The sequence below is a fragment of the Schistocerca americana genome, chromosome 9, assembly GCF_021461395.2.
Source record: "Schistocerca americana isolate TAMUIC-IGC-003095 chromosome 9, iqSchAmer2.1, whole genome shotgun sequence".
Lineage (NCBI taxonomy): Eukaryota > Metazoa > Arthropoda > Insecta > Orthoptera > Acrididae > Schistocerca > Schistocerca americana.
In genome coordinates, this window is record NC_060127.1 from 121,181,219 (window position 1) to 121,195,002 (window position 13,784).

The 13,784-nt window shown below is 42.8% G+C and overlaps 1 protein-coding gene across 1 annotated transcript in view; it reads left to right on the top strand.

Moving 5' to 3' along the window:
- The window catches only part of LOC124550729 (esterase FE4-like), a 108,481-nt gene that overhangs the window by 53,783 nt on the left and 40,914 nt on the right, over positions 1-13,784 (top strand). The window contains exons 5-6 of the mRNA XM_047125449.1: positions 6,692-6,891; positions 6,974-7,145. Of these exons, the coding sequence (XP_046981405.1) occupies positions 6,692-6,891; positions 6,974-7,145 (372 nt within the window). The remainder of the gene's footprint in view (positions 1-6,691; positions 6,892-6,973; positions 7,146-13,784) is intronic.

A 13,784-nucleotide genomic window follows, 5' to 3' on the forward strand; every position in this document is an offset into this window, starting at 1 on the left:
ATAATAAATGTCACTTGGGAGGATTGAAATCAAAAAGTTTAGTCTAAAATAAAAATGAACTGTATGCATTACAAAATTTCTATCTCAGAAATTGACGGCCAGAAAGCACAAGAAAGAAATCTGCACTCTTAATTGGTAAATTTGCGCTCAAACTCATAGTTTCGTGTCCAATGTTCTACTGTATTCTTAATGTGTCTGCTGATTAGTGTTTGAATTAATTATGACGAGATCGTTAAGTCTGTCTGCATTAAGACGTGATCGTTTTTCGCTAATTAGGTTTCCAGCGCAACTAAAAATTCTCTCACTAGAGGCACTAGTGGCTGGTATATTTAATATTTTTCTTGCCACACACGCAAGTCGAAGAAGTCGCTGGGAGATATTTTTCCACCACTATAGAATACCTCCCTCGTTCACACAGTGTTCTTGCAAGTATCTGCTGACTTCATCATGTAGGAGAGGAGGCTCTTCTGCCCAGTCCTCAAATTTCGCCATTTTGTACGGTCCTGGATTTGTTTCTTGGGTGCTGTGATTGGACACTTGTACTGAAACTGTACAGGTTCCAATTAATATTTGCAGAATAATGTGAAGATCGTACTACACATGAAATTGTAATAGTTTTTAGATGATGCTATCATTTATCGTCAAGCAAAGTCACCAGAAGATCAAAACTAACTGCAGGACGATTTAAATAAGGTATATATTTTTGGTGTGAAAATTAGCAGTTGGAAATAAATAATGACAAGAGCGAGGTTATCCCTGTGTGTACTAAACTATGTCCGTTAAACTTCGTTTACAAGATCAACCAGTCAAATCTAAAGGCTGTAGATTCTACTTAATACCTCTGATTACAATTACGACCTACTTAAATAGGAATGGACACACAGAAAATGCTGTAGACGTTTTAATGACAAAACACTCTTTTGCAGCATTCCTACGCAGTTGGAGAGCCTCACGACTGACGGAAGAGGTCGAAAGAGTCTAAATAAGGACAGCTGGTTTGGTATTATCGTGAAACAGGGGAAAGAATGTCGCGGAAATTACACAAGAGTTGAGGTGGGAATCATTACAACAATGGCGTTTTCTGACGTGGCGCGATCTATACATGAAATTTCGATCACCAACTTACACCTCCGCATGCGAAGATATATTGTTGAGTCCCATCTACATTGGAAGAAATGATCATCAGAATAAAATACAAAAAAACAGCGCTCAGACGGAGAGATGTAGGTGTTCTATCCCGCGCGAAATTCGAGAATAGGAGACAAATAAGTTGAAAGTGGTTCGATGAACCCTCAACCAAGCACTTGCGTGTGACTTGCAGAGTAACCATGTACATGTAGATGAAGAATATATGCATTATCTTAGGAGCTTACCTTCAGCACACATCTGTCGTGCTGCTTGGTAAACTTCAATTTTTTCATCCTCGGTTAACTTTCTTAATGTGCGGTAGTTAGCCACCATAAACGTTGCAATTTTATGCAACATACTAACGCACATTTTCTGTTCTAGGAAGGCATCGGTGGCTTGTTTCAAAGGTTTCATGTCCTGAAAATACATTTTCTCAACATACATATTTCACAAGTGGTTCTATAATATTCAGATGGAATAAAATTACAAACCTCTTCATCGTTATCCCGTACGGTACAGTGAGTTTTTGAGGCATAAGACCACGGTAGAACTAAATGTAGGGTTGGCTCCTTGTCACCCTCTAGATCAACTGTGGCTTCTTTAAACGGCTTAAGAAATTCTATAAGCTGACCGGTTATATGGTGGTCATAACCCAGCATCTTATCAGAGGCACCTTCATTATGTAAAACAGCCTTCACTTAATGAATCTGAGAATGGACTGATACAAGCATGTCAAAATAACTATTCCAGCGAGTTGAAACCCACTGCTTTAAAGATGAGTTCAGTCTCACAAAGAGACCTCTTCTCTTGAAGTACGAAACCGTAGCCCGCACTGTATTAAGAATGGCTAATATATTTGGAACATTTTCTTTCAAAAACTGTTCGCTCAGAACATGTTTCAAGACTGTGTTTATACTATGAGCCATGCATGGAAGACGCTGATATATTTCGAGAGCTTTGACAATGTTATTGCCCTGGTCTGTGACAGACGTAATTTTGGCAATGTCTTCACGAGAAACACCCATAGTTTCTAAGCCATCTTCCAACTCGCTTCGAATATTCGAGCCAGTTTTTGGGCAGTCAGGAAACGCAGAGCACATCAGTACATATTTATTCAAACGCCAGTCTGAATTTATGTAATGCATTGTCACGGACATGTAATGCACCCCTTTGTAATTGTCTGTCCATAGATCAATTGTACTGGCACATATACCAGAACGAATCGCATGCACTATATCTGGGAGCATTTTGCTGTGCACTTTATGAGCTAAGGTTTGAACTTTTCTAGCTACTGTCACTCGGGAAGGCATAACATTTTTAATATCAACTGAGCCATATTTTTTTCCTATGTCGATCAGTGTCTGCCCTAAATTAAGAAATCCTTTTCCCTCTATACTGCTAAATGGTCTCAGGTCCTTGGCACACATTTCGACGCACTTTACGGCCACTAAATCTTTGCCCTCTTTCAAGATAATTACGGGGTGAGGGAACTGCTTGTCAAATTTGCACATATGTCGTAACATACTCGAGGTTCCCGAATAAGTACTTAAGAGCTTTTTACATAGTTTGCATTGAGACACACCTACCGATTTATTTGAAGCGGCCTCATAAACACACGAAAACGTTTCCTATGCGGCACTTGTGCTCTGTTTCGTTACCAGCATGTATTCGCCAGTTGTCAATTTTTTTTCAATCTCACTAAAGTTCGACCTATTCATTGTGCTGCCTCAACCGTTGCGATAAATGAACTGCGGGCTAACTACCTGGTTACTCTAGTCACGGTAGCTTGACAGCGCAACCTGTTGTCAGGCGCAGCAAGCTGAGCGGGTCCCGTGAAGCTTGGCAACCTTGCGGGAACCCAGGTAGCCCGGGCTTGCGGGAGCCCGTATCGCCCGCATTGCCCACTATGCCTCAGTACACGCGCACTCTTGTGTTTACATCGCGGCAGGCTGACCTGCATGAATGGTTGCAGAGGAGCTAGGGGCAAGCAGGCTGCAAGGGGAATTTGTACACCTCTAATCTGCAGAAGCAGCTGTAGAGCAACTGACAGTCCACTTCCGCGCACGCCAGGAGGAAAACTTGCCGACCAGAAGTCGAACGCTGATTGGCGAACAGCTACAAATCGTTGACGATATGGACATCCACGAATAGCCTGTTTCTTTCCATTTCCCATACGTCATAACTAGTCAATCATATCAGAAGGCCAATTAAAAATTTTACAACAGTGACGTCAGATATCGATAGTCTGTAATAAATAGAAGCACGTATCCCCATGCAAAACGAGTCGTGCCCTGAGCAAGGCCTTTGCAATTCGGCCAAAACGTTGGTTTTAGTTTATTATTTTTGTTAGTTTGTAGCAATGACGCGGCATAATACCCAGAAGAATTTTAATCACTATAGTTAGTTACAGGTTTTCTGATTTATTGTGTGTGTTCATTCTAACGAAAGGAAAGATTGGTTGTTCAATTAGCTTTTCACTAAGAACCCATTCTGTGCAAGACACACTTTCTCCTTTCGTAAAGTAATATATGGTTTATGATTTTGTCAAGTGATGTGGGCAGTACTTGAGCACAAGTAATTTCTGATTTATTAATTTTGAGCCATCTCGATAATGGTTGCGTCAATAATAAATTATAATAAGGTCAATAAATATTTAGGCCCCCAACAACCCTCAGCTGTTTACCACTCCAAAGCGTTCCTTTACCAAAATGATGGATGTGTCGCACATACTGCACATACCTTCTTCACGGATCATTTGTAGATCGTTAGACGGTCGTTCGCGATAAACAGACTGGCCAGCACGATCCACACACTTAATACCTCTGGATACTTCTGTGTGGAAAAAATTGAGACGCAATGTCCACATGGAAACTTCGTCAACCCTAAGGATATGAAATGCGATACAACACAGTGCTTGTGTCACGCTAAGTACACATCCAATGTAACGCGCTGAACATTGTCGGTCTCGAATCGCTTTAAAGCATCTGACAGAGCTCAATGTCAACATTTAACCACTGGATATGATTAATTACTATTAACGGCGTAATTACACTACTGGCCATAAAATTGCTACACCACGCAGATAATGTGCTACAGACGCGAAATTTAACCGACAAGAAGAAGATGCTGTGATATGCAAATGATTAGATTTTGAGAGCAATCACACATGGTTGGCGCCGGTGGCGACACCTACAACGTGCTTACATGAGGAAAGTTTCCAACCGATTTCTCATACACAAACAGCAGTTGACCGGCGTTTTCTGGTGAAACGTTGTTGTGATGCATCGTGTACGGAGGAGAAATGTGTACCATCACGTTTCCGACTTTGATAAAGGTCGGATTGTAGCCTATCGCGATTGCGGTTTATCGTATCGCGATATTGCTGCTCGTGTTGGTCGAGATTCAATGACTGTTAGCAGAATATGGAATTGGTGGGTTCCGGAGGGTAATACGGAACGCTGTGCTGGATCCCAACGGCCTCGTATCGCTAGCAGTCGAGATGACAGGCATGTTATCCGCATGGCTGTATCGTATCGTGCAGCTACGTCTCGATCCCTGAGTCAACAGATGGGGACGTCTGCAGGACATCAATCATCTGCACGAACAGTTGGACGACGTTTGAAGCAGCACGGACCATCAGCTCGGAGACCATGGCTGCGGTTACCCTTGACGCTGCATTAGACAGGAGCGCCTGCGATGGTGTACTCAACGACGAAACTGGGTGCACGAATGGCAAAACGTCATTTTTTCGGATGACTCCAGGTTCTGTTTACAGCATCATGATAGTCGCATCCGTGTTTGGCGACATCACGGTGAACGCACATTGGAAGCGTGTATTCGTCATCGTCATACTGGCGTATCACCCGGCGTGATGGTATGGGGTGCCATTGGTTACACTTCTCGGTCACCTCTTGTTCACATTGACGGCAATTTGAACAGTGGACGTTACATTTCAGATGTGTTACGACTCGTGGCTCTACCCTTCATTCGATCCCTGCGAAACCCTACATTTCAGAAGGATAATTATATGAAAAAAAAACGTAAATAGTTACAATCTACGGCGTACACACACTTTGTTCAACATGTAAACATCACTACAAATATTCAGATTTAGGTTACAAAAAGTTCGATATGCATGCCAGCATTGGCGATGATGTGGCACAGTGAAATTCTACAAGACCTGGTGAAGTTCAGAACATCGATGATGACCTCCTGAATAGCTGTTTTCAGCTCCCCAATGGTTTTGGGGTTATTATTGTACACCTTGTATTTAATATAGCCCTACAAAAAGGAGTGGCATGTGTTCAGATCTGGAGAACATGGCGGCCAATTGAGGCAAGCGCCAGTGGCCTCTGGGAATCCCAGAGCCAGGTTGTGGTCCCAAAAGCGCTTCTCCAGGACATGAAACACTCTCCTGTTTCGATGGAGTCGAGCTCCATCTTGCATGACCCACATCTTGTCGAAATCAGGATCACATTAGATAATAGGGATGAAGTCATCTCCCGAAACCTTCACGTACCGTTCGGTAGTAACCATCAAGGAAAAGCGCACCAATAATTATGTCACTGGAGATTGCACCCCACACTGTCACCGATTGAGGCTGAAGAGACTTCTCGATCACGAAATTCGGATTCTCAGTCCCCCAAATGTTATAATTTTGCTTATTTATGAACCCATCCAAATGAAAGTGGGCTTTGTCATTAATCCAAACCATATTACACATGCTAATTCCTATTATGCCCCGTAGTCAATTGTGCAGTTTGGACATCCTAACGCAAACCGTTCAGAAGTTATGACGATTTTGTTTCATATAGTTCAATAATTGTCTCTGTGTAATCGGTCAGTTCCTAATAAGGTTTCAAATTTATGTATAGATCGGAGACTTACTTAAACGTGTTCAGAAATGTAAAATTTAGCACCTCACAAAACGAAAGAACACAGTATCCCATGACCACAGTATCAATGGATCACATGTGGAATCGATCAACTTACTGAAGTACCAGACTACAAGAGATTTTAGGGATATGAAATGGAATGATCACATTGGTTCACTTGTATATAAAGGAGGAGGCGGACTTCAGTTCACAGATTACTAGCGAAAGGCAATCGGTCTGTAAAACACTTGTGCGACCCATGTGATATAGGACTAACAAGGGATATTGAAGGTATACAATGAAAATCAACACTAGTTTGTTTCAGCTGTGGTACTCTGACATCGAGATGCTAAAAAAAACTAAAATGGTGGGCGTTTGAAGATAGACGCAAACTATCCTACGGTAGCCAACTTACAAATATTCAAGAACTAACTTTATGCCTTGAGTCTGGGAATAAGCTACAGCCCCCTACATATTGCTCCCAAAGAGGGACTAATTGCAGTGTACACAGAGTCGTTTAAGCAATTATTCTCGCTGCTGGAATTCGAGAGAACACTAATAAATGTAGGAAGTATCGTCTGCCATGCACTTTGGAGTAGGTTATACTGTATGGACTACATGTAACTGCAGATTTTCTGTAGTGTAGTACAAACAAATGGTGTAGTTTTATTCATTCTCCATCTCGGCAGGCCTTTTCCACAAAGCCATCGCGCACAGTGGTGTGGCTGTGGGGGACGGCGTGTGCTCCGACCGCATGCGGGCCCGCTCCTTCGCACTGGGCGCCCACCTAGGACTGAAGACGGACGACTCCCAGCAGCTGGTGGACTTTCTGAGGAAGCAGCCGGCGCAGATGCTCGTCGAGAACGCCATGTTCGGCCGCACTGAAGAGGTACGTGTTGCACTGGCCACGCAGTGGTTTCTCCAGAGCTGGAGGTTTCGTGTCATTGCATGGGAGGTATCTGTTGTTCCAGGACAAGGCCCGCAGCGTGCTGTTCCCATTTGTGGGCACGGTGGAGCCAGCTGACGCCGAGGGTGGGGCCTTCTTCCCGAGGGACCCCGCGCAGCTTCTGTACGCCGGGGACTTCCAGCACGTGCCACTGATCACTGGCGTCTGCACGAATGAGGGATGTGTCTTTGCCTCAGGTCAGTACATGGAGAGGTCAGCCCAGCCCCTTTTCCCCCCTCCCCTCCCCTGGCAGCTGCTGCTCTTCAGTCAGGCTGAGAGCCACTCTGCTTCAGTAAAACAACCACAGTCAGTGCTTTCTATCTGTTACAATTCAGTTCCCATTGTAGAAGGGCGCTGCTACATTGCCTGTAGTGCAACATGATATGAGGGTCACACCAAAAGAAATGCACACTATTTTCTTTAAAATCCATCTTTTATTCTACATGCTTGAAAGTGATATAGTGTGTAGATACATCCCTTAGGAACAATATTTTCATTTCTCCACATAATTTCCATCCCTCTCATCTGCCTTACGCCATCTTGGAACCAGCGCCTGTATACCCGCACGCCGGCCGGAGTGGCCGAGCGGTTCTAGGCGCTACAGTCTGGAACCGCGCGACCACGATGGTCGCAGGTTCGAATCCTGCCTCGAGCATGGATGTGTGTGAAGTCCTTAGGTTAGTTAGGTTTAACCCTAGGACGCGTAAGGGGGGTTTGCTGAACCCACAATTTTTTTATGTCACCTGCTTTTGCCCAAATAAATTTCACACTACATATTCCCTTTGATTTATTGTTTGTTGGCTATTTTATGAAACGTTAGTGTCAATATATTTTATAGAAAATGCCTGCTTTGAAAGAAAAAATAAATAAACTTATTATGGGTCCAACAAACCCCCCCCTTAAGCTTCCATGCTATAGAAAATTTCCCTTAGTAGGATTTCGTATTTCTCATCTCTACAATAATGCAAGTTAGTTTCTTGTAGGTTGGTCTTCTTGATATTCACAACTTTCAGAGGAAGTGATTTTTTATGTCAGTCAGCTGTTATTTATCTTGTAAACTTGCAGTGAGTTAGTGCAGTTCCCGATACGTAGGCCTCCAGTAACTTTGGTGTCCTACACAGCAAAAACGAATCCAAGTAAAAACTTACTGATGTTTGGCAACAGTGCACCAAGATAAAGGCACTGTTGGAAGAGAGAAAAATAAAACCGAGATAAATGCATATTATAATTCCACTAAAGGTGGAATTGTTACCATTGATCAAATGGCACGCATGTACACCTGCAGGAGGGGAACAAAGAGATGGCCTCTATCTGTATTTTACTCTCTCATCGACATTTGTGCTATCAATGCAACCAACATATACATCCAGCAACATCCAAGATGGAATGAAAAGAAACACAACAAATGGAAACTTTATCTTCTGCAATCTGGGATGGAACTAGTGAAATTGCAGGTAGAAGTGCCAATCCAAGAGGGTTATGTAACCAAATTGTTCAATCAGTGGAGACTATTCTACAAAAGAAAATCAAAGAAGTGACAACAGAAGCAAGTCAGCCTCCTGCAGGGAAAGGTCAGTGCCATATTTGTGTAAGAAAAGCTAAAACAAAGAAGCAGAAGTACAACAATCTAAGTAAACAACATTATTGTGGACAGTGTCATAAACATGTGTGTACACACATTCAGAAAAAATTGTGAAGTGTGTCTCTTGCCTTGAAGTTGAGGACTCAGAGTAGTCTATTGTATATGAACACATCTGTATTTTGTACTGCAATATGTTAATTTTTTATTCACTCAATCCAATCTTTATAACAATTAACAACATTTATAAACCGATGCCTTAGTTAAAATACATAATTATACGTAATTTTTCGTCAGTAAACTTAATTAATACCTGTGGGCTCGCCGAACGCCCCCCCCCCCCCCCCCCCCCCCCCCGCCGAGGCACCCCAAGATAGAAAAAAGGCTTGGGCGACCTATGGTTCAGAATTTCTAAGTTCTAGGGGAATGATGACCTCAGAAGTTAAGTCCCATAGTGCTCAGAGCCATTTGAAACATTTTTTTGTATATCCTCATGGTAAAATTCTGGAGCAACCTCTTGGAGCCACTGTTTGGCAGCGTGCACAAGGGAGTCATCATCTTCAAACCTTGTTCCGCGAAGAGAGTCTTTCAGTTTCCCAAAGAGATGATAGTCACATGGAGCCAGTTCAGGACTGTAAGGCGGGTGTTTCAGTGTTGTACATCCGTGTTTTGTGATCGCTTCCATGATTTTTTGACTGACATGTGACTGTGCATTGTCGTGCAACAGCAAAATATCCTGCTTTTGCCGACTCAGTCGAGCTTGAAGTTCCTTCAATGTCATCACATATGCATCAGAATTTATGGTGGCTCCACTTGGCATGATGTCCACAAGCAAGAGTCCTTCGGAATCGAAAAGCACCGTAGCCATAACTTTTCAAGCAGAAGGTGTGGTTTTGAATTTTTTTTCTTGGGTGAATTTACGTGATGCCTCTCCATTGATTGCCTCTTCATCTCTGGTGAAAAATGATGGAGCCATGTCCCATCACCTGTCACAATTCTTCCAGGAAATTTATCTCCACCATTCTCGTACTGTTCCAAAAGTTCCCTGAATACCGTTTTCCTTGTTTCTTTGTGAGCCACTGTCAACATCCTGGGAACCCACCTGGCACAAACCTTTTCTAACGCCAACACTTTCAGTATTCTGCAAACACTTCCTTCCCCTATCCCAACTTAGCGTGACAGTTCGCTCACTGTGATGCGTCTGTCAGCAGTCACCAGTTCGTTAACTCTCTGCACATTGTCTGGAGTGTGTGCAGTACGAGGCCTGCCGCTGTGAGGACAGTCCTCAATATTGCCGTGCCGGCTTTCATCACGTAACCTGCTTGCCCACCGACTAACTGTACTGCGATCGACAGCAGCATCTCCATACACCTTTTTCGACCTCTTGTGGATGTTTCCACTCTCTCGTTTTCACAGCACAGGAATTCTATGACAGCACGTTGCTTCTAACGAACGTCAAGTGTAGCATCCATCTTGAAGACATGCTGTGACGGCGCCACTCACGGGAACAGGTTGAACTAAGTTTGAAAACAAGCGCGTAGGATGTATCTACACACTGTAAAACTTTCACGCATGAAAGAATGAAAACTGTATTTTTACAAAAATAGTGTGTATTTCTTTTGGAGTGATCCTCGTAACTGTAAGCGTTTTTCTGAAGCATTAATTTGATTTTGTGAAACTACATCTGTTACATTTAGAGAACTGGCGTTGGGATTTTGACTGCAGAACTATTTTACTATGACCAACGTACATTTCGTGTAAGGACCACGAAGATAAGATAAAAGAAATCAGGACTTGTACAAAGTCATGTAGGTAGTCGTTTTTCCGTCGCTTTGTTTGTGAGTAGAACAAGAAAGTACATGACTAGTATTGGTACATGATACCCACCACGATGCACCATACAGTGTCCTGTAGAAAACACACGTAGATGTGCGTGGATTAAGATGTAAACACGGGGAAAATTTTAATTTGTGCATCGAAAGCAATGTCCTGCTTCCAAGGACCAAGCATAAGAAATAGGTTCTCATACATGTGATTGGCTGCAAGAACTGTTTAAGAGTTTGAAATCCTTAAGTTGCCGTGGAATTCGATAGACAGAATAAAAATAAGCACATCTGTATTTTGGATTCCTAAACCTAAAGACTTCCTTTTGTCTCTACATCTATATCCATAGTCCGCAAGCCACCTGACGGTGTGTGGCGGATTGTACCTTGAGTACCTCTATCGGTTCTCCCTTCTACTCCAGTCTCGTATTGTTCGTGGAAAGAAGGATTGTCGGTATGCTTCTGTGTGGGCTCTAATCTCTCTGATTTTATCCTCATGGTCTCTTCGCGAGATATACGTAGGAGGGAGCAATATACTGCTTGACTCTTCGGTGTAGGTTCTTGAAACTTTAACAAAAGCCCGTACCGAGCTATTGAGCGTCTCTCCTGCAGAGTCTACCACTGGAGTTTATCTATCATCTCCGTAACGCTTTCGCGATTACTAAATGATCCTGTAACGAAGCGCGCTGCTCTCCGTTGGATCTTCTCTATCTCTTCTATCAACCCTATCTGGTACGGATCCCATACTGCTGAGCAGTATTCAAGCAGTGGACAAACAAGCGTACTGTAACCTACTTCCTTTGTTTTCGGATTGCATTTCCTTAGGATTCTTCCAATGAATCTCAGTCTGGCATCTGCTTTACCGACAATCAACTTTATATGATCATTCCATTTTAAATCACTCCTACTGCGTACTCCCAGATAATTTATGGAATTAACTGCTTCCAGTTGCTGACCTGCTATTTTGTAGCTAAATGATAAGGGAACTATCTTTCTATGTATTCGCAGCACATTACACTTGTGTACATTGAGATTCAATTGCCATTCCTTGCACCATGCGTCAATTCACTGCAGATCCTCCTGCATTTCAGTACAATTTTCCATTGTTACAACCTCTCGACACACCACAGCATCATCTGCAAAAAGCCTCAGTGAACTTCCGACATCATCCACAAGGTCATTTAAGTATATTGTGAATAGCAACGGTCCTATGACACTACCCTGCGGCACACCTGAAATCACTCTTACTTCGGAAGACTTCTCTCCATTGAGAATGACATGCTGCGTTCTGTTATCTAGGAACTCTTCAATTCAATCACTCAATTGGTCTGATAGTCCATATGCTCTTACTTTGTTCATTAAACGACTGTAAGGAACTGTATTGAACGCCTTGCGGAAGTCAAGAAACACGGCATCTACGTGGGAACCCGTGTCTATGGCCCTCTGAGTCTCGTGGACGAATAGCGCGAGATGGGTTTCACACGACCGTCTTTTTCGAAACCCATTCTGATTCCTACAGAGTAGATTTCTAGTCTCCAGAAAAGTCATTATACTCGAACATAGTACGTGTTCCAAAATTCTACAACTGATCGACGTTAGAGATATAGGTCTATAGTTCTGCACATCTGTTCGACGTCCCTTCTTGAAAACGGGGATGACCTGTGCCCTCTTGCAATCCTTTGGAACGCTACGCTCTTCTAGAGACCTACGGTACACCGCTGCAAGAAGGGGGGCAAGTTCCTTCGCGTACTCTGTGTAAAATCGAACTGGTATCCTATCAGGTCCAGCGGCCTTTCCTCCTTTGAGCGATTTTAATTGTTTCTCTATCCCTCTGTCGTCTATTTCGATATCTACCATTTTGTCATCTGTGCGACAATCTAGAGAAGGAACTACAGTGCAGTCTTCCTCTGTGAAACAGCTTTGGAAAAAGACATTTAGTAGTTCGGCCTTTAGTCTGTCATCCTCTGTTTCAGTACCATTTTGGGCACAGAGTGTCTGGACATTTTGTTTTGATCCACCTACCGGTTTGACATAAGACCAAAATTTCTTAGGATTTTCTACCAAGTCAGTACATAGAACTTTACTTTCGAATTCATTGAACGCCTCTCGCATAGCCCTCCTCACACTACATTTCGCTTCGCGCAATTTTTATTTGTCTGCAAGGCTTTGGCTATGTTTATGTTTACTGTGAAGTTCCCTTTGCTTCCGCAGCAGTTTCCTAACTCGATTGTTGTACCACGGTGGCTCTTACGATCTTGCTTGGCACATACTCTCCTTACGTTAAATAAAAGAATGCATGGAGAGTGATTTCCACCATCTCAAGACGCTATCAAATCCTTCCAAAACCACATTTTTATGTACAAGCATCACAGCGGCAGCAATAGTTTGAGAACTGGTACAAACTAACGCAAAAACATACAGATTTTAAACGTAAATACTTAGAGGAACGCCGCGCGGGGTAGCCGCGTGGTCTAGGGCGCCTCCCCCGTCGGAGGTTCGAGTCCTACCTCGGGCATGGGCGTGTGTGTGTTGTCCTTAGCATAAATTAGTTTAAGTTAGGTTAAGCAGTGTGTAATCTTAGTGACCGACGACCTCAGCAGTAAAATAATAAAAAATTAAAATGCACGTGGCACAGTCAAAGCGAACACAGTTCTTTCCAGAACACTGTAACTACAATGTCGTCTGTCCATAGCTATCTTGTCATAGTTACGCGATGCATTTCTTTTGGCGGTATTACACAGTCCAACTTCTCTTTCTAATTGAGACGTTTTTATATTCCACTACAGGAAGAAGCAAAAACTTATCTCATAGTTAATCAGTTTCGTTCACACAGAGATTGTTTCACGACACAACACAGTCAGCACACTTGCAGTTTCCTACTGGTTTCTCGCTACAAAAATGAGAGCGACACATGTCCTGCTCACACTGTTCGACACTGTTCGACTTCCTTTCTTTCTTTTTTCGCAGTTGTACATCAATTTCTGGTGACATAGCAAGATATTTATTTTGTTCTATAATGTAATGAGGAATTCTTTGTTGAAAATAATAATATACAGCTGATATTATTTCCCTTTTGGATATAAGTAGTTGTCTATTGAATATGTAAAATATTTTGACACGTTGTTTACCATTTATTGCATTAATTTTGATTGGAATGACTTTGTGAAGTTAAATGTATACTGAGATACTGTGCAAGCAAAGCGAGAGTGATCAGAATATGGATTATGAGTGTCGGCCATAGTACACCGTATCACGCATGGTAAGCTGTCATCATTATTGGCGTTTCCACATATTTGTCCCAACCCTGAATGTCTGTCGCTAATATTGAGAATTCTCCCTCCTGTCGGTACGTCATTCTGTCTGACAGTTTTATAAGTCTCCCAGCGATAACACGCCTACTGCGATCAATGTGCCTTTTTTGTGGACAGTGAAGC